This window comes from Rana temporaria, chromosome 10 (assembly GCF_905171775.1).
Source record: "Rana temporaria chromosome 10, aRanTem1.1, whole genome shotgun sequence".
NCBI lineage: Eukaryota > Metazoa > Chordata > Amphibia > Anura > Ranidae > Rana > Rana temporaria.
The window spans coordinates 81,670,698-81,691,809 of record NC_053498.1 but is presented as its reverse complement, the minus strand read 5'-3'; the positions used below and the strand labels follow the sequence as shown (position 1 = coordinate 81,691,809).

General features: G+C 48.2%; 1 protein-coding gene across 1 annotated transcript; it reads right to left on the bottom strand.

Moving 5' to 3' along the window:
• Positions 1 to 2,757: 2,757 nt before the first annotated feature.
• On the bottom strand, positions 2,758 to 20,214 carry UBE2S (ubiquitin conjugating enzyme E2 S). Its single transcript, XM_040325593.1, has 4 exons — positions 19,788 to 20,214; positions 8,951 to 9,098; positions 5,189 to 5,379; positions 2,758 to 3,632 (listed from the first exon to the last, which is right to left on the bottom strand). The coding sequence occupies exons 1-4, from the start codon at positions 19,788 to 19,790 to the stop codon at positions 3,339 to 3,341; spliced, it is 636 nt and encodes a 211-aa protein (XP_040181527.1). The 5' UTR covers positions 19,791 to 20,214; the 3' UTR covers positions 2,758 to 3,338.
• Positions 20,215 to 21,112: the final 898 nt, after the last annotated feature.

Here is a 21,112-nt window from a genome sequence, read left to right as displayed (position 1 = left end):
ATCCACTACACAGAGCTGGTAAGTATAACATTTGTTTGTTTTTCCCTATAAAAAAAAAAACCCAAGAGACTTTACAATAACTTTATAGCAATTAAGCCAAACATCTATTATATTGCAGTTTACCAATTCTTAGATGTGATGGCTGCATTAATTTCCTTTAGGCTTTATTTCCATCTGGTGATCTAGTCAAAAGAACAAGATCTTAAAGTTACAGAAATTACACTATTTACCACTGATCAGTGCTTAAAACTATCAGCTTTTATTTTTTTCTTTTATTTTATGTAAAACCATTAAAGGAAAGAAACAGTTTGCTGTAACTGACCATAAAGTATTAACATTCAGTTTCCCAGAAGAGCCTGTGTTTAGTGCTCCGCCTATCTCGGACAAGAGGATGTCCATGATAGGCGGAACACTGAACATGTTCTCTTCTGGGAAACAGTGTTTCGCCTATCACTGAACAGCACAAGGAGGAGGCGCGGCTTTTAAAAAATGGACGCCCGCAGTTTGACTCACTCTGCCAGGAATAAAGGAGTGAGGTGAGGCGAAGAAATGGCACAGCAAGGCGAAGCAATTGCACGGGGGGGTCATCTTATACGGCAAGTATATCCCAAAACCAACATTTTAGTTGAAAAATTAGGGGGTAGTCTTATACGCCGGCAAATACAGTATTTAAATCTGCAAGAACATATACTTCCCTCCCCCTGGAGTGACAATGCTGCTGTCCAAATGTGCCCCTTGTACTCCATCCAGAGTGAGGGCACCAATACTGGTGTGCTACTGGCCAGATCACCAGGTGAATGTAGGGGAGGCTAAAAAAAGAAAACCAATGTAGCCACCACATCTGATTGCCAAGCAGCAATATATTTAATTTTGGGCTCAACACTTAAAGCTATAGGATCAGACATGGTTCCCATCCTTGAAAGCAGTTATATGGAATCAAGGGATTTAGCAAGAAACTCAAAGCTCCAGAGTGTTCCAGGAGCTGTCAAATGACAGCTCTTGTGTTATTCTCTGGAACACATCATATGCCTTGTCTAGACTTTAAGGGCCAGATTCACGAATAATTGCGGCGGCGCAACGCATCGTAGATACGTTACACCGTGTAACTTTGCGACGGGAAACTAGACTAGCGGCAACATAGCGAACGCGAAAAACCGTTGTGGATCGCCGTAACTCCTAATTTGCATACCCGACGCTGGTTTACGACGCAAACTCCCTCCCGCGGCGGCCACGGTATTGCATCTTAAGATCCGACAGTGTAAAACAATTACACCTGTCGGATCTTATGGCTATCTATGCGTAACTGATTCTATGAATCAGTCGCATAGATAGAACAGATACGACGATGTATCAGGAGATACGCCGTTGTATCTGCTTTGTGAATCTGGCCCTAAGAGCCTGGCAAACTGCGCCGCATCTACAGAGACACTACTGCTTATCTATAGTGCCTTTAAAGACAGGGACTTCATTCACCAGGACAATCTTATTCAAGTAGGAATTTGCTGGGTTAAAAGCCAGAGCGCCCCATTTCCAGCCAGAATGCTTTCTGCATGGGGTAACAAAAAACTGCTTCAAAATGCTTCAGTGGTAACAAAAAACCCTAGGGTTGTGGGCAATTGGCATACACTACACATACATGAGGACTTGAGTTTTTGGCAGCTGCCAAGACCCAAAACCAGTGAATAAAGGGAAGAGGATTTTGTCAGCCGTATCGTAATAGTGTGTACCACATTCACCAGGACGCCCACAATGGTCTTCTGTATGACAGCCCTGAACTCCAAGATTACTCCTGGAAGGATTCAGAGGATTCCAGACCCTTAACATCCACCATTTCCTCATCCTGAAGATTTTTCTTGGACACTTCATGCGCCCTCAAGTGGAGAGAAAAGGAAAGAATCCACATTTGAGTTCCAGGAATTTCAAGCCAGTGAGAAGTTGAGAGCACATATTTGTTGATCCAACAGAGATAGGGTGCCATTTTCAGTAGCCATCAGAAGAACATCACATGGCACAAACATCTCATAATCTGGTGGGACAATACAGGTACAGTTACTGCAATACATAGACCTAACTAGGCTGTCAATTACAAAGCTTGGCCTGCCCCTCTTGCCCCATGGTCAACCCAGGCTAGTGATGTACCAGAGATGCCTGCCTGATGCCATGTTTGGCTAATGAAGCTTAGGTGCTGGTCCTATCAGCACCAGGGTAGGTCTACCTGTATACGCCTTTTGAAATGTATAGTCCAGTCTTTTACATTAGATGAACTTTAAAGAATCTGTTTAGCGGATCACAAAATTTCAATGTGTATGCCTGAACAAAATATAAAAAACATTAGTACATCACACTACATGCACATTTCTCCAGGTTGTGTCTCCCAAATAAAGAAAAACACCCCCCTGATACTTCCAGAGGTCCAGTGCCCTCCTAATTTCTAGTAGCAAGCTGAAAATGCTGCGCAGAAATCCTGTTGCCAGTTTCCTATGAGTTCCCCCCTACTGGATTACAGAACACAGCTCCTGTGTGTTATGAGAGGAGGAACGGCAGGTGCTCTTTTAATCCAGCAGATAGAAAATTCAGACAGGTGTGACAATACTGCTGGGGATTTCAGTGCAGCAGATTAAGTGTTGTCAGCTCAAATAAGTTCGGAGCACACTGGATTTCTGGGAAATAGGTAGGTATTTTTTGCACTTTTGTCCGTATATTTTTTTAATAAAACTGCATTGCAAAGTACTGAACACATGGGGAAATGTGCACGTATTACACAGAATTGATTTTTATTTTGTCCATACATTTTAAAAATTCACTGTAACTGGAGCCGTAAATGCTGCTGAGCACCACCATATTTCTGCTGTAGTCTTCATTAACCATCAAAGGGAAGCATACAAAGATAAGCTGTCAATCTCCAACAATGATCTTCTAAACTCTGAGGTCAGAGTGATTATAAAAAATGTTGTTTTATGCAGAATAAAGTTGAGTATTCACCGACCATGCAGGTAAGTGCACATTTTTCTTTGGGGCTACTATCCCAGTCTTGGATTTGATTCTCAGTCATGTACAGTACATATCAAAATAATTTCCCAGCATTTAAAGAGAAATTTGTTCACAGTGCTTTATGAAAAAATGTATTTAATAGATTTATAATTTAAATAACTTAGATTGGAAAAAAAACTAACAAAAGCAGGCTGTAAAAAACAAAACAAAAATGGGGAAAAAAGGATATGGATGTAATTGCTCCCCAGACTTTCTTCACCGGCCCTCCCCTCGTGGTCTAAAGTTCTCGTACATAATTTGACCTGAATACTTCCCTGCCCCTTTGGGTAAATGTTTTTATTTCCAACTTAAAGTCGCCTCAAGGCTCTCTTTTTGTCCACTTTCTTTTTAGCTGCAAGTTTCTTGTCTCGGTCTCCAGCATGTTTCTTGGCCATGGGTCCATCGCCAAGAGCACCTGTCGCTGATGCAGAGGAGCAGGGGTCCGTAGGATCCTTGCCCCTTAAGGAAGAGCTGTGTGCATGAATTTCTGTCATGAGTCTTGCACGGGATGCGTACTCTTCATAGTTCTCCAGTAAGAGACGACCAGCCTCTTCGTTCAATGCCGACTCTGGGTTTGGGTGAATCAACAAACACTTTATTGTCTTAAGAGAAAAAAATACAAACATTAGTGAAAGAAACCTTCAAAAGTTTAACAAAAAATACAATACAAAACAAACCTTTTTAAAATATTTGAGGCAAGAGCTAAAATTCTCTCATCTTCTGTCTCCTTATCGTAAACGTTTTGGGGGTTACCAATTTTTGACAGGTACCTGCTCCCACTACCAATGGGTTTGCCTAGGCAATCCAAGCAGAAGCTTGGCCCCAACACCTAACTGATGTGCTTGCACCAAGTCACTGGCTTCCCTAAGTAGTGACTGGAGCCTTTGGACTCATTCCCACCTGCAACTGGGGCCAGACAGCAGCTTCCCATAGCAAGAATCCACCGATTCCTGCAGCTGGAATCACAGGTGAATGCAAACAGCTGCCAATAGGAAGTCTGTAAAAAGTAATAGGATGAATGGAGCCTAGGCTGTCCATATGTATGCACACAATTAATTGATTACCTGCCATGGACAGATTTGCATCCAGGGCCGATCTCCCCCACAAACCACTGGATATCCAGATAGTTGCAGGAATTTGCTGATTCTTACCACAGGAATCTATTGTTCAGCCCTAATCGCGGGAGTGAATGAGCCCTTGGGGGATTTGAGAATGATAGACCATTCCAAGAATAAGAGGACAGCAACAGTTTCAGTAACTTGGGTCCTAGGAACCAGACTGGAACGAACCGTTATCTCCCCTCAGCCACAAATCATATTCAAACTTTCAGGTCTGAAACTGACTGTGCACAAGGCCCATATTTGTACTTTGACAATCGATTTGCAAATGGCCATATTCTAAGGCCCCTTTTACATGTGCGGACCGTATGTCCGCATTTTCATCCATCCGCTTGCGGATGAAAACGGGACATACATTGGTCCCTATGTGATTGCGGGTGTCAGCGGATGAACATCCGCTGACACCCGTAATCACCCGCCTCCACAAACATCCTATTTTGCGGATGGAAGAAAATCCTATTTTTTCTTCCATCTGCGGACCGGATGAACACGGACACGCGGAGAAAAGACAGGGCGGTCCCTGCACAGTGTGCAGGGACCGCCCTGTCAGCCGATGGCTCAGCAGGGATTTTACGGAGCGATCCACGCTGAGCTGACGGACACACGGGGCGGATCATTACTGATCCGCCCCGTGTGAAAGGGCCCTAACTGTTCTTAAAAAGGAACGTCACCCCACCTAGGCGAAGCTAAAAAGCAGCCTTGCATTGTCCGTGGAGTCCAGCGCTGTCTTCCTTGCAGCCAAAGTCCTCATCCAATCAGAGAACACCTTGTAATTAAAAACATTTGCTAAACGGTGGAGTTAGTGAATGACTCGAGTTCAGTTTACACATTGCAAGGTGCTCTAGCAGCACCTGTGGCACAGACTAGCCATGTTAAGCATCCCCAGCAGCCCTCCAGATGTGAAACATGGATAAAATGTATTCATGCTGGCCCAATGCAAGTTTAAAAGATAGATTATTCCTCCTGCCTCCAAAGCAGTGAGTGTTCAAGGTTTGCAGCTGCACGCCACTGAAACCCAGTACAGACATCTACACACTCACCAGCAAGACATGTCTTATACCCAACTCGGCCTTCCAATCTTTCTTTAAAACATTGACGCAGATTTCTCCATTGGAACTAACATTTGGATGAAAGATTTTGGTAAGAAAGTATCCTTTAGGAGGTGCTGCTGGGAAATCTTTACCCAAAATTAACTTCATTCTGAAAATACCACCTGCGTACGGAGTCCCCTCTGCAAAAAAAAAAAAAAAAAAAGTGTTAATCTGCAGAATGGAAAATATACTGTACATGGTTATAGGACAATTTGGAACCACTGTAAATATTTCAATATGGACAAAATTAAAGTCCAATAAAATCACCATTCACAAAACACCCAAGTTGCGTATAAAGAAATAGGAGGTAGCCTACTGAAAACCAGATAAAGTTACCACTTGCTAAAAGAAAAAACAGAACGGCTGCTTCACATAATTAACCGCTTCAGCCCCGAAAGATTAAGCCCCTTAATGACAGAGCATTTTTTGCGATTCGGCACTGTCGATTTAACTGACAATTGCGCGGTCGTGCGACATTGTGTCCAAACAAAATTTGAGTGCTCCAGCTGATAGGGGGCTTACTGGGACATGACAGCTCACTATTCCCGACCACTGGGAACAGTAGATCCCTGTCATCTCACAATGAGGAAATGCCTTGTTTACATAGACATCTCCCCATTCTGCCTGTGTACAAAAGACAATCGCTGGCCGCCAGAGGACATTGAGTCCTCCCGACCCGTGGGCACGCTCCTGCAGCGTGAGGGAACGCCGCACGCTTGCAACTGAGCCTGCGCGAGCCGCTGTACACCTATGGCGATTCACGCTGGAGAGCCACTGTGCCGCCGGTCTTTAAGCGGTTAATCACATGAACATTGGAAAATATTTTTACTACAACGTTGTTATAGGTATTTTGCAAACCACTATTGCCCGAGTAGTGATTTATAAGGAAACTTCAGTAAAGAAAGAAAAGCATAACATGAAAGTACCATCATCCTATCATAATTTGAATAGAGGTAAGATTTATCTGGGACCCCAGAGACCCAGAAAAACCAAGGGAAATGGGCAAGGGCTATTGGACTATGTTGGTACTTAGGTAAATCAGTAATCAATAGAGTATGATAGAGGTAAAAAAGTTCAATTTATTATGTTTTAATAAATTGAACTTTTTTACCTCTATCATACTCTATTGATAGGTAAATCAGTTATCAATAGAGTATGATAGAGGTAAAAAAGTTCAATTTATTAAAACATAATAAATTGAACTTTTTTATCTCTATCATACTCTATTGATAACTGATTTTCCCAAGTACCGACATAGTCCAATAGCCCTCGTCCATTTCCCTTGGTTTTTCTGGGTCTCTGGGGTCCCAGATAAATCTTACCTCTATTCAAAATATTGCCCGAGTAGAATGCATTTAAAACTGTCACCTAAAGGAACTCAGTTATTAGAACAATGGAGACTGCCATTGAGGGCCTTTGAAAAGTGCTAGTTAGGCACACTCTGCAGGGCGGTTATCCTAGAGCAGGGTACTCTAAACAAATGGCCAGTTTAGCCTAGGTTCACACTGCTGCGATTCACTGCAAATGTTAATTCTTATTTTGTCCTGTGTGAGGTGCGAATTTTCCTTGCATTTTGAGGTGGACAGGTGCGAATTTACCATGAATTTTAGGAGGCAGACAGTGAACAATTCGCAGACATGTGAACTATGTGCTGCGAGTTTACTGAAAACTCAATTGAAGCCTATGGAGATAAAATGCGCACTGCACCATAGGAATTTGCATCCGCAGTCAACAAGCACAGGCAAGGGGCTGCAGTTTGGAGACCCATGTCCTAGAGAAAGAGGACCTAGCCCTCCAAAAGCATCAAAATTAGGCACAATTGAGTCAGTGACAGCCAGGGGGATATCTACCGCAAGGCAAACAAGGATCTTGCCTTGGGTGGCATTTTTCAGGGGGCAGCGCAACCCCTAAGCAGAAGGGCAGGGGCGGCTGTTATGTCAGGACAGACAGACAGGTGACTGTTCCAGGGAGTCCAGTGCTTCCCCTGGTGTTTTGACAAAGGGGACATGGGCAGCTCTGAAACACATTAGCCATTCCCCCTTCCTGCTTCAGGCGCTGATATCACCCCCGGCCACCGATGTTCAGCGTCCCACAACTACGGGATGCACCGGGCTCCCTGGAACACTGATCTGTCTGGCAGTCTTTCTCCTGGACGAATCATGCATCGGTCTGACAAAGCCACAGCTGTTCAATGCGTATGGCTGCAGCTTCCTCAGACCCCAAGATAGCGATATACCACGTGTGGGGTGAGAAATTTGGATGGGGCGCCCAATTTTGGTCTTGCCTATGGCAGCAGAAAAAAAAAAAAAAAATACACCACTGGTGACAGCAGGTTGCTTTAAGGGTCCTACACAGCTGGTCATTGGTATCCAGTGATTCAAGACAATCCATACATGAACAGATCCTATGCGAGTATTTGAAGTATTCAAATAAAGTTCACTGAAGTTTCCGCACATTGCCTTTGTGCTCTGAATCTTTTTTTAAGTCTCACTTCGTTGACTGATTTTAAATAGTTTGAGCCAAGCTGGCCCAAACTATTTCCTTCGCTACAGATGTACCTGCTGGGTGGCACTGTATACAGCGCTGTGTTCCCATCATGCTCCCCAAACAAAAAAGTAATGCTGAGTACTGCTCCTCCATGCACAGGGAGCTTTGTATGCTATAAATGAATGCTATGCTTCCTCTGGCTGAGGTGGAGAGACAGGTGGATGTCAATATTTCCACCTCAGCCAGAGGAAGCTTTGCATTTCATTCATGGACTATAGGGTTGCGCCGATGCCGAGCATTTGCACAAGTACTTGTGCAAATGCTCCGATGCTTAATCCGATACCTCCCAGCAGGAGGTCAGTACACCAGGCGTCCTCAGCGTAGCAGGGGGGCTTGGCAGCCTCGCAAATGGTCGGTGCGGTGGTGGGGGCAGTTACAAGCACCGATCTCCCTGTATAGCTTTTCTGACAGCCGCTTCTCCTCTCCAGGCTGTCGGCTGCTTTCTGAAAGCTATAGAGGGAGAGCTTGCAACTGCCCCCAATGCTGCAACGACCATCCCCAACTGTCCTGGATCTGTCAGGATGGAGAGTGGAGGGAGGAGAATGTCATTTACAGACTCCTTCCCTTTTCGGAGTCCATGATCACTGACTGTCCATTCATAACAATCATTGTAAACTGTTTACTCTGCTTCAGTATATGTCTTCTGTCCATACATCTTCAGTGCAGCTGAGACTGCTGATAGGGACTGGGGAATCTGTGCCCTCGGTCCCTTTCCCAAAATATGTCAAGGGTCTGATCCCTGATATCTCACCAACGCACCTTTAAAAGCAAACGATAAAAAATTTGATTTTTTTGCTTAAAAAATAAATAAACTGATGTCATTCCAACCCCCCAGGGCAATAGAGATGATCAAAGACAATCTAGCTTTTTATCACCTCGGTGACCAGCCGGTAAAGATCGTTAAGCCAGAGAAACACTGGCACAGGGCAGGAGGGGGGACATACCCTCCCCATGGCTTCTGGAAAGCCATTTTATAAGTGCTCGCAATTTTAAAGCGTGACATGTTAGGTATCCATTTACTCAGTGTAAAGAGATTCTGTTGTGCTTGTACAGGCTTCTGATTGTAAACCTGCAAATGAGTACTTCCAAAGTTATTACACTGCTTGAAAGTATCAAACTCATTTGACCATATCGACATGGGCCCTTACACAACAGTATACCAACCTGGCCCTTCAATGCTGACTTGCACATCAGTTATGTCTTCTTCATTGGGAATGATCTTTATTCCTTCTGGCGGATCAGATGTCAAAGTAGAAACCTCTTTGTAAACTTGGCGAATTACATGTGGGGGTAGGTTTTCAACGTTTGAATTCTGAAAACAGAAAATAATTTGTAAAGGTTTAAGGAAACTTGAAGTTACTAGGTATTGATCAAAAATGAACAGCAAACTTACAATAGAAACATCTGATTAAGCCCTGACAGCAGCAAACAGCCTTTCAGTCAGTACAAATGGGCTGGTGGCCACATCCATTCACATGTAGTCATGTGTAGGGACCAGCGTTAAAGTGGTTGTACACATTACATACACCAAGTGAAGTGACTGGCCTCAGGTGATTTAAAATAATAAAGAGCTGTTAATGGCAGAACTTGCCTGCTCTTGCAGTTTAAATTTTTCTTCTGAGCGTCATCATACTGCACCCAACTCCAGGCCCTATGGAGTCCATTACATTTGTGACTCAGTTCAGAACTACAATCTTATGGGCAGCTATTACCAGGGTCGCACACAGGTAGAGCAAGGGGGAAACAGAGCCAAAGTTGCGCCCCTCTTTCTCCACAGCAGAAATCGACAGCGTCTACTGAGTCAGCATTTCATTGGCTGTGTATTCTCTGGGATGGCTGGGGGTAAGGTTGTGGTTCTAAACCAGTGGTCTTAAAACTGGGGCCTGGGGGGCTAGATGCGACCCTTGCTTGTTTTTATTTGCCCCTTGGGGCAATATTTCATGCTCTGACACCAGCACTGGGGCATAACTCCACCCAATGACAAGAGGCACGATTCCTCCACATGAAACCAATGATAGGGCATAGTTCCTGTGTTTGACACCAACGATGGGGCATGATTTTTTCCACCAGGTTACACCAATAATGGGGCACAATTCCTCTCACTGACACCCAAGATGTGGCATGTTTACTCCCATTGATGCAGTACATTTTTTACTTCCAACCGCCCTTTGTTTACAAAGTTTGGTGACCCCTGTTCCAAATGCAAGCGTGCACATTGTAGAGCCTCCAGTAGGACTGACAGGCACAGGGAACACCCACATATTTACCTGCAAAAAAAAGCAGACAAGTCCTGCTATTCGTTTACCATAAAAAAAAAATTTTTAAAGTCCGGCCAAAACCCAAGCTTAAACCTAATTTCACCCCCATTCTAATCCATCTGCTATCTACCATGTAAAGAAGACATTCTAAATGGCAGACCAGGGTCCAGGTCGAGTCAAAGTCACATGTGGTCACACCATTTAGGAGGACATACTGGGGGTGACGACAAGAATGTGAAGTGGGGCTGCAATGTGAAGGAGGGGTACTATAAAGGGGCTGAGAGAGGAAAGTGAAGGGGTGATATGAAGGGGGCTGGGAACTGCAATTTGAGGTAAGGGGGTGATATAAAGGCTTTGCAGGGTAGTTCACATTGGGCTTCTAATAGGGGTGAGAGTAGGTTTAAGGTTATGTTTTGAGACTGGACTTTTTGAATATCACTTTAACATGCTACTGTAAATACATGGTGTAAACAAGCCTTAAAGCGGATGTCCACTGCAAAAAAAAAAAAATCAAAAGTCAGCAGCTACAAATACAGCAGCTGCTGACTTTTAATATCGGCACACTTACCTATCCTGAGTCCAGCACCATCCGCAGCAGAGGAAAAGAGATCGCTCGTCACTCTGCTGCCCCCCCGCCATCCTCGGTGAGGGAAACAGGAATTGAAGCGCTCGGCTTCACTGCCCGGTTCCCTACAGCGCATGCACGAGTTGCGCTGCGCCTGCTGATTGGCTCCCGTTGTGCTCTGGGAGCCGAGTGTTCCCAGAGCACAACGGGGGGAGGACGGGAGGTGACGTCCTGCCCGCAGTCTGCCTGGAAGTGGGTGCAAATACCTGTCTTTAGACAGGTATCTGCACCCCCTCCCCCCTGAAAGGTGTCAAATGTGACACTGGAGGTGGGGGGGGGGGGGGGGAGGGTTCCGATCAGCGGGAGTTCCACTTTAGGGTGGAGCTCCGCTTTAAAAACTGACTATACATATAGTTTTAACAGTTCATGGAATTTATAGGTTCTTTTCATGCAGAGTTTCCTCTATACGCTTCTGTTCCCTATGGCATCTCAAGCATATAATGGTGATTTCTTTGGCTTCCAACCTCCCTTGATTATGCAGACTATGCCTATGGTAGAGATTTGTCTCTAAGCACCGTCAAGGACAGGCCCCGATTTGATTGGTTTACATCACTTAAACTTATAGAACCTGAAAGTTCACCCAAGTCACAGGTCCAACACATACGTAGATGACTGCTGATCTCCCAAGTCACGGCTCATTCATCCATTTCCTCATTCCACCCTCACAAGCAAACAGTTGTAATTTTAAGGAATTAAAATTTATTCAGGAGTGATTAACTTTTCTGAAGTCATACCAAGGAAAGAACTATCAGTACACACCTAAATTTACACCCACTCACAATATAAATAACTTGCTACAAAATCTTTACAAGTGAATCACTGGTACTTAGCAGTATACACACAACGCATGTTCACCAGTACTCCTGCCAGATCCTTACTCTGAGGCTGCACAAACCCCACTGCAAACTCTCCCAGCTGTTTCTATGGGGTTGGGATGTATTACAAGAAGCTTGACGGTGTCATGCAGAGTCCCCCAGGGATCCCCTCTATCGCCTGTGCTGTTCAATATTTATCTCCGCCCTCTCTTTGAAATCATCAGTAGCCAAAAGCTACTTTACCACTCTTATGCAGATGATACACAACTGTACTTTCTCATCTGCAACAAAAAGGATCATCATCTCGGTCTAGAGAAATCCCTCTCTTTGATTGAAAATTGGATGACAAAGAGTTATCTTAAACTCAACGGATCGAAAACAGAACTTCTTCTCTTTCACGCCAATCGAAAGAATCAACTCGGGACATGGACACCCCCGCCCATTCTGGGCCAAATCATCACCCCTAGCACCAAAGTCAAAAGTCTTGGGGTCATCTTCGACACCTACATGACAATGGACGCACAAATAGGGTCAGTAGTCAGCGGATCTCACCATCTGCTGCGCCTACTACGCAGACTTATTCCATTTATTCCCAAAGAGGACATAGCGGTCGTGGTGGGAACAATTGTTAATTCCAGACTGGACTATGCAAATGCCCTTTACCTCGGACTCCCAAAGTACCAGATCACTCGTCTGCAAGTCGTTCTAAATACGGCTGCTAGACTGGTGACTGGGAAAAAACCTTGGGAATCGATCTCACCTTCACTGAGATCCCTTCATTGGTTACCTGTAAAAGACAGAATTACTTTTAAAGCACTCTGTCTGACGCATAAGTGTGTTCAAGGAAATGCCCCCCAATATCTATGCGAAAAAATAAAAGCCCACAACTCCAATCGCGTTCTGCGATCCACCGACCAAAATCTACTCCAAATACCCAAAGCCAGATACAAGTCTAAGGGGGAACGAAGATTTGCGCTCCAGGGCCCCAAACTATGGAACGCTTTACCAACCAGCATTCGGTTGGAGGAAAATCACTTGACCTTTAGGAGAAAGATCAAAACCCATCTCTTTTGAGTTCAAAGGAGAAATGGACAACAAGCGCCCAGAGGCGATTTAGTTCGCATGTGCAGCGCTATAAAAGTTTTTCACTCACTCACTTGACATAGCAATGAAAAGGGATTTTTTTTCCATGTGCAGAAGCTGCCTGGTTGGGAGACTTTACAGTGGTGGCTGTGCGGTTCCTAGCAGGATTTGGCAGGACAGGCAAGTATAAGGGCGCATTCACGCTGCACTTTGGCTGCAGCGAGGGTGAAGAGCAGTGTACCCGAGGATTTTGTAGCCAAGCTTTTCCATAGACTTCAATTATGTCCTGCAGTTTTGGTTTGCCATCAGAAAGCGCACCAGAAGTCCTGCATAGAGGACTTTGGTGGCATAAGGGGAACCTACTCAATATTAGGTTGGATGTCAATGTTCTGGCCAATCCTTGGATCTACCCATTTCTAAGGGCGGATTCATGCCAGCAGCCCCATTAATCGAACTGGTGTGTGGTGGTTGGCACTGGACACAATGCCAAAGACATGACCCCATCAAATTGTGTGGCTAATTTGTTGTTATAACTTTATTGAAATGTCATCCTATCCTTTACTGCAAAGGAAGATGCCATCTTCGCCTCTGATCTGCAGTCACCAATATGGTGGGCATGTGGTCAGTTGTGACACCAGCCAGTTGATGGCTTAACAGTATATCACAGCATGCTTTGAATGTAATTGTTTTGGAAAGCAGGTAATTCAGTGGGTTTAGTTCCACTGAGTTCTAGCCACCACAGTGGCATTGGGATGCTGACAGTGCTTTGCATTGCAACCCGCTGGGCTGTTAAATGTAGAGCATGTTGTACTTTTCTCAACCAACACTGGCAACTCAGTGGTGAGTACTGACACCACCTATTTTTACTGCCCCCTGGTCGCAAGTTAACAAGGCCTAAAGGATAAGTGCCTTTATCCACTTTGTATATACTTGCAACACTGTCCATGGATTTTTACTGTGCAGCCACCAGGTACCACATAGCCTCCAGTTGGTGTCTTAAAGCGGAGGTTCACCCAAATAACATCTATACAAGATCATATTCTTTATACTTCCAACATGTACAGTAGGCCCTTTTTTTTTGGCTGTACATACCTTATTATTGCTATTTTCAATCCGGCTTCCGGGTACTCAGTAGGCGTTTCTATGCTGCGACGCAATGTCATCTGGGACTTCGCCCACATGATTGACGTCCTTGAGAAAAAGTTCCCCGGCGGATAAGCCCCCCCCCATTGTGTAGGTGCGTCACGAGAGTCACGGAGTTTCCGAAAGTAGCCGAACATGCAGAGCTGCGCGTCGGCTCTATACGGCGCCTGCGCTGTTAGTTCTACACGGCTCCTAGTCGGTGCGCAGGCGCCGTGTAGAGCCGACAAGCAGCTCTGCATGTTCGGCTACTTTCGGAAACTCTGACTCTCGTGACGCGCCTACACAATAGGGGGGGGCCTTATCCGCCAGGGGGAACTTTTTCTCAAGGACGTCAATCTGGGCGAAGTCCCAGATGACATTGCACCGCAGCATAGAAACGCCTACTGAGTACCCGGAAGCCGGATTGAAAATAGAAATAATAAGGTATGTACAGCCAAAAAAAAAAAAGGGCCTACTGTACATGTTGGAAGTATAAAGAACATGATGTTATATAGATGTTATTTGGGTGAACCTCCGCTTTAAGAAATCCTCAAAGCGGAACTTCATCCCGCTACTCCTCTCCCAGGAGTAGCGGGTACCCGATTTTGACAGGCACCCATTTCGACTACTGGTCAGATCACCGTAGTAATCTGAGATGTTTGGCACCCCCCTCCTTCCCCAGCCTCTCTCTTGCAACAGGTCACAGGAGATTGCAGGAGCATTCACGGGACACAGCGCATCTTGCACATGTACAGCCAGCCTGCTGTGAAGCTGCAAGGACTCAGTTGGATCCCCAGTTAAGATGCCAGGAACCTGAAGACTAGCAAAGAGCTGGGTCGGGTGAGGAGATTGCTACACCCTTGGAAGGGCAAGCGTTTTTGTTTTTAAAAGTCAGCAGCTACAGTATTTGTAGTTGCCAATTTAGAGCCGGTTCACGCAGGGGCAACTGGACTTTGTGCGCGACTTTGGCCAATTAAACAACAATCGGCTCTGTGGGAGGGAGGGGTTTGCCTGAGAAAACTAGTTTCTCTTTCTGGAAATTTGCTTCAGTTAAAGCGGTTGTAAACTCACAAAAAGAAAAATGATTTAACCAATAAAACAATCTAAGTATTTATTTTGAATAAAATGGGCACTAAGAGTAAGCCCAAAAATCATTCTTACTGTAAAAACACTCTATATTAGAAACACTGCTGCTCTGTAACAGCCGTCGCCATATCAACTGTGGTCTTCCGTGTCTGTATTCTAATATACTTCCGCCCGCATTGAATTTTCCTCTTTGTAATTCCGTGCATGCGCACTGATAGCCGTATCCAAGCCTCTTTTTCGTTTCCGGTTACTACGGAAACAAACATCGGGCGAATCAGAGCCTCCTGTTGCTCGCTTACTTGGAAGCATCACATGATGTCGAGGCTGACGTCGGGGCTGACGTCGACAAGAGGAAATGACGCAGCCCCTTCCTATACACTGCATTAATCCGGCCGGGTCTCCGCTAGCCGGAAAATCTCGACATATAGCGCATGCGCGGGCTACGTCATTGGCCACAAATATACCTATAACTCGCAAGGCAAGCAGGTAAGGAGTCATTCTTCTAACGCAAATAATTATAAAACCTGCAATTGTCCATAGGAAGAAAAGTCATCATATTGGGTTTACAACCGCTTTAAGACAGGGGATCCGACTTGGAGGTGACTCCCATTGAAATCAATGGGTACAAGTTGCCTAGAAGTCGCCTTGTAGTACAAGAACCTTTCCTGAAGTCGGAGCGACTTTAGTAGTGTGCATTAAGACGGCATTCATTGACCAACATGTAATTTGACATGTCGCGCGACTTGGAGGCGACACAAGTTGCCCCCCAGGTCGCCGTAGTTACATTTTTGTTTACAGGGTAAAGATTATACTCAGTTCTATTGAAGTCAGACTGGTTTTTGGGCTACAGATAGACAACTCCTTGCGTTATTAAGCCAGCCAGGGTTTAATCGAATGACATCTAATGCAGTCCACAGATTCTTTTTTTTTGGCGGGTTGAATAAAAATTAAACTGACTCAATTCCTTCAGCCACGCATTCAAGGTGGAGGGAATCCTCCCTTCTGAGCCTTTGTATTCTGACAGCAGGGAGACTTCCCCAATCAGAATACACTGATCGGTGCCAATGGCTTTAGCTTGCGGCGCTGATCGAGTGGCAAAAAACAGATAGAATGGTTTTTCAGAAGTCAATTGGTAGATCAACCTCTGAATAATCGCCCTGACCAAAAATGGATTGAAAATCATCCGATCCCTGCTAAATCTGCAAAATTTTGATCCATGTATGACGAGCTTAAGACCCCTTTCACACTGACACGTTTTTCAGGCGGTTCAGCGCTAAAAATAGCGCTGCTATACCACCTAAAAAAAAACCTGCCCTGCAGGCTTCAATGTGAAAGCCTGGAAGCTTTTACACTGAAGCGGTGTGCTAGCAGGACCGCTCCAAAAGTCCTGCTAGCCGCATCTTTGGAGCAGTATAGGAGCGCTATACCGCTCCTTCCCATTGAAATCAATGGGAAACCGCGGTAATACCGCCCGCAATGCGCCTCTACAGAGGCGCATTGTGGGCGGTATTAACCCTTTTCCGGCCTCTAGCGGGGGTTAAAACCGCACCGCTAGCGGCCGAATATCGCGGTAAATACGACGGTATGGCGGCGCTAAAAATGTTGCCGCTATACCGTCAGCGCACCTCCACTGCCCCGTGTGAAAGGGGCCTTAGTCTTTTCCATAGGGATCCCATCACACCTGTGTTTTCATAAAGCTCCAACAAGCCATGCGTTCTTGCACTGAAAATTATTTTCAATGGCACCAAATGCGACACCTGGACCACAATGCTATACCAAAAAAAAAAAACCTGATGTTTCAGGTCCTTTGCTAGCCCAATCGAATGAATGGGCTGCCTTAAAGTGATTGTAAAGCTGTGTGTTTTTTTTTTTAAAACATGTTATACTTCCCTCCACTGTGCAGCTCGTTTTGCACAGAGTGGCCCCAATCCACCTGTTCTGGGTTCCACAGCAGCTCTCGCAGCTTCTCCCCCCATAAGGGATTGCTCATAAAAAGTGTTTTCTGCCTTCTGCCCTTCTCCTTACTTCATTTCCTTCCACTACTGCCCACAGACCCGCCGGCAGTTCAGGGTGCCCACAGACCCCGAGACTGGCCGACAGTTCAGGGTGCCCACAGACCCAAGACTGGCCGACAGTTCAGGGTGCCCACAGACCCAAGACTGGCCGACAGTTCAGGGTGCCCACAGACCCAAGACTGGCCGACAGTTCAGGGTGCCCACAGACCCAAGACTGGCCGACAGTTCAGGGTGCCCACAGACCCAAGACTGGCCCGACAGTTCAGGGTGCCCACAGACCCAAGACTGCCCGACAGTTCAGGGTGCCCACAGACCCAAGACTGGCCGACAGTTCAGGGTGCCCACAGACCCAAGACTGGCCGACAGTTCAGGGTGCCCACAGACCCAAGACTGGCCGACAGTTCAGGGTGCCCACAGACCCAAGACTGGCCGACAGTTCAGGGTGCCCACAGACCCAAGACTGGCCGACAGTTCAGGGTGCCCACAGACCCAAGACTGGCCGACAGTTCAGGGTGCCCACAGACCCAAGACTGGCCGACAGTTCAGGGTGCCCACAGACCCAAGACTGGCCGACAGTTCAGGGTGCCCACAGACCCAAGACTGGCCGACAGTTCAGGGTGCCCACAGACCCAAGACTGCCCGACAGTTCAGGGTGCCCACAGACCCAAGACTGCCCGACAGTTCAGGGTGCCCACAGACCCAAGACTGCCCGACAGTTCAGGGTGCCCACAGACCCAAGACTGCCCGACAGTTCAGGGTGCCCACAGACCCAAGACTGCCCGACAGTTCAGGGTGCCCACAGACCCAAGACTGCCCGACAGTTCAGGGTGCCCACAGACCCAAGACTGCCCGACAGTTCAGGGTGCCCACAGACCCAAGACTGCCCGACAGTTCAGGGTGCCCACAGACCCAAGACTGCCCGACAGTTCAGGGTGCCCACAGACCCAAGACTGCCCGACAGTTCAGGGTGCCCACAGACCCAAGACTGCCCGACAGTTCAGGGTGCCCACAGACCCAAGACTGCCCGACAGTTCAGGGTGCCCACAGACCCAAGACTGCCCGACAGTTCAGGGTGCCCACAGACCCAAGACTGCCCGACAGTTCAGGGTGCCCACAGACCCAAGACTGCCCGACAGTTCAGGGTGCCCACAGACCCAAGACTGCCCGACAGTTCAGGGTGCCCACAGACCCAAGACTGCCCGACAGTTCAGGGTGCCCACAGACCCAAGACTGCCCGACAGTTCAGGGTGCCCACAGACCCAAGACTGCCCGACAGTTCAGGGTGCCCACAGACCCAAGACTGCCCGACAGTTCAGGGTGCCCACAGACCCAAGACTGCCCGACAGTTCAGGGTGCCCACAGACCCAAGACTGCCCGACAGTTCAGGGTGCCCACAGACCCAAGACTGCCCGACAGTTCAGGGTGCCCACAGACCCAAGACTGCCCGACAGTTCAGGGTGCCCACAGACCCAAGACTGCCCGACAGTTCAGGGTGCCCACAGACCCAAGACTGCCCGACAGTTCAGGGTGCCCACAGACCCAAGACTGCCCGACAGTTCAGGGTGCCCACAGACCCAAGACTGCCCGACAGTTCAGGGTGCCCACAGACCCAAGACTGCCCGACAGTTCAGGGTGCCCACAGACCCAAGACTGCCCGACAGTTCAGGGTGCCCACAGACCCAAGACTGCCCGACAGTTCAGGGTGCCCACAGACCCAAGACTGCCCGACAGTTCAGGGTGCCCACAGACCCAAGACTGCCCGACAGTTCAGGGTGCCCACAGACCCAAGACTGCCCGACAGTTCAGGGTGCCCACAGACCCAAGACTGCCCGACAGTTCAGGGTGCCCACAGACCCAAGACTGCCCGACAGTTCAGGGTGCCCACAGACCCAAGACTGCCCGACAGATCAGGGTGCCCACAGACCCGAGACTGCCCGACAGATCAGGGGGCCCACAGACCCGAGACTGCCCGACAGATCAGGGGGCCCACAGACCCGAGACTGCCCGACAGATCAGGGGGCCCACAGACCCGAGACTGCCCGACAGATCAGGGGGCCCACAGACCCGAGACTGCCCGACAGTTCAGGGTGCCCACAGACCCGAGACTGCCCGACAGTTCAGGGTGCCCACAGACCCGAGACTGCCCGACAGTTCAGGGTGCCCACAGACCCGAGACTGCCCGACAGTTCAGGGTGCCCACAGACCCGAGACTGCCCGACAGTTCAGGGTGCCCACAGACCCAAGACTGCCCGACAGTTCAGGGTGCCCACAGACCCAAGACTGCCCGACAGTTCAGGGTGCCCACAGACCCAAGACTGCCCGACAGTTCAGGGTGCCCACAGACCCAAGACTGCCCGACAGTTCAGGGTGCCCACAGACCCAAGACTGCCCGACAGTTCAGGGTGCCCACAGACCCAAGACTGCCCGACAGATCAGGGTGCCCACAGACCCGAGACTGCCCGACAGATCAGGGTGCCCACAGACCCGAGACTGCCCGACAGATCAGGGGGCCCACAGACCCGAGACTGCCCGACAGATCAGGGGGCCCACAGACCCGAGACTGCCCGACAGATCAGGGGGCCCACAGACCCGAGACTGCCCGACAGTTCAGGGTGCCCACAGACCCGAGACTGCCCGACAGTTCAGGGTGCCCACAGACCCGAGACTGCCCGACAGTTCAGGGTGCCCACAGACCCGAGACTGCCCGACAGTTCAGGGTGCCCACAGACCCGAGACTGCCCGACAGTTCAGGGTGCCCACAGACCCGAGACTGCCCGACAGTTCAGGGTGCCCACAGACCCGAGACTGCCCGACAGTTCAGGGTGCCCACAGACCCGAGACTGGCAGACAGATCAGGGTGCCCACAGACCTGTGATTGGTTGAAGACAGTTACAGAAATCAGAGACAGGAGATGTGACATAAGGAGGAAACGTTCGGTACAAAGCCTTCTCTCCCCCCAGCACACAGCGGCCAGGCCTGAACGCCGTCCGCACATACCATGCCTCTGGAGCAGGGAAGATCGGCTCTTCTCTCGGTACGACTGATGGGTGCTCCGGTGTGGCTCTCGGTCTACGGCCAGCCTGGATATCTGTGGTGACAAGGATGTGACGTTGATCGTTCAAGCTCGGAGGCTTCAGGCCTAACCCTTGTGTACGACCGCCGGCGTTCTTCTCCTCCTCCCAGCGGCGCCCTCCTCCTCGTTAGCCGGTTCTACGGACACCCAGGCCTCCTGCAGTCACTTAACTTCCCCCGGCACTAAGGCACTACGGCCCACCGACACCCCTTCATATAACCTTCGTCCCCTTCTAAAACACGCCTTCTCCAAATGGTCCCTGCTATCCAATCAAAACAAAAAAGACGTCACGTGAGCTGACCAATAGAAACCAACAGTCGGTAGCGCTGGCCAGTGAGCGTGTCTTTCCTGGTACAGTCTCCGAGTTCAACCAATAGCCGGCCAGAGTACAGAAATGGACTCGCTTCACCGATAGCAGAACGCCATTTATTGGTTGATTTGAACGGCACAAAGCGACGCCAGGGAGGAGGGGCGGGGTCTGCGCGGTAACGGGCGCTTTTGTTTGAGCTGAGGAGACGATTCCTGACAGGAAGTGATGTTCGCTCTGGTGTCATGAGGGGAGGGTGTATACGGGAAGCACGAATGAACGTCCGTTCCGGCTCCCAATATCGTAGTCATCAGTGCAGTATCGCACGTTATTGGTTACATTCCATTTTCTTGTTTGAGGTTTGGTACAGGCTACCATGTGCTGTAATGGAGCCATTTGTACATCGAGGAAAAACTTTATTGATTTAAGTTGTGAGAACAGCATAGGTCTTGTACAGGTGATTGGGGGATTCAATAAAGCTGCTGCGCCAGTCCCTGTGTGTGGTGAGAATGACACACACCAGAGCAGACAAGCACTAATGTTCCCAATGTAGTACATTCACACAATGTAGAGGTCTATTGGGTTGGGGCAACTGTATAAATATCAAGCCAATGTTCTGACATGTAAGGTACGTTGTGGTAAAGCGTGCCAGCCCTGGAATTCCTGCACAGGGGCGAATAGCAGAAGATGGTTTGGCACAGAGCAGCCCTGATCTTCCTCTTCTCCAACTGCGCTCCCGGCTGCTCCCCCCACACTAAGCTGCTTGCTATGGGGGCACCCATGCAGGTTCGATTCCGAGCTGTGCTCTGTGTGTCCATTGACACACAGAGCGCCGCTTGGCCCTGCTCCCTCCGCACTAGCTGGGATTGCCAGCAGCCAATGGCTCCCGCCGCTTTCTCTGAGCCTATGAAGCCAGAAAGAGCCGCTGCTCTCAGTCACAGC

Bases quoted from the DNA above. Each gene is read 5' to 3' on its own strand.
- UBE2S (XM_040325593.1), bottom strand. The intron at 5,380-8,950 runs GTTGGTATACTG...TTTTTTTTGCAG, and splicing joins AGTCAGCATTGAAGGGCCAG to AGGGGACTCCGTACGCAGGT. The intron at 3,633-5,188 runs GTGAGTGTGTAG...TTTTCTCTTAAG, and splicing joins GTATAAGACATGTCTTGCTG to ACAATAAAGTGTTTGTTGAT.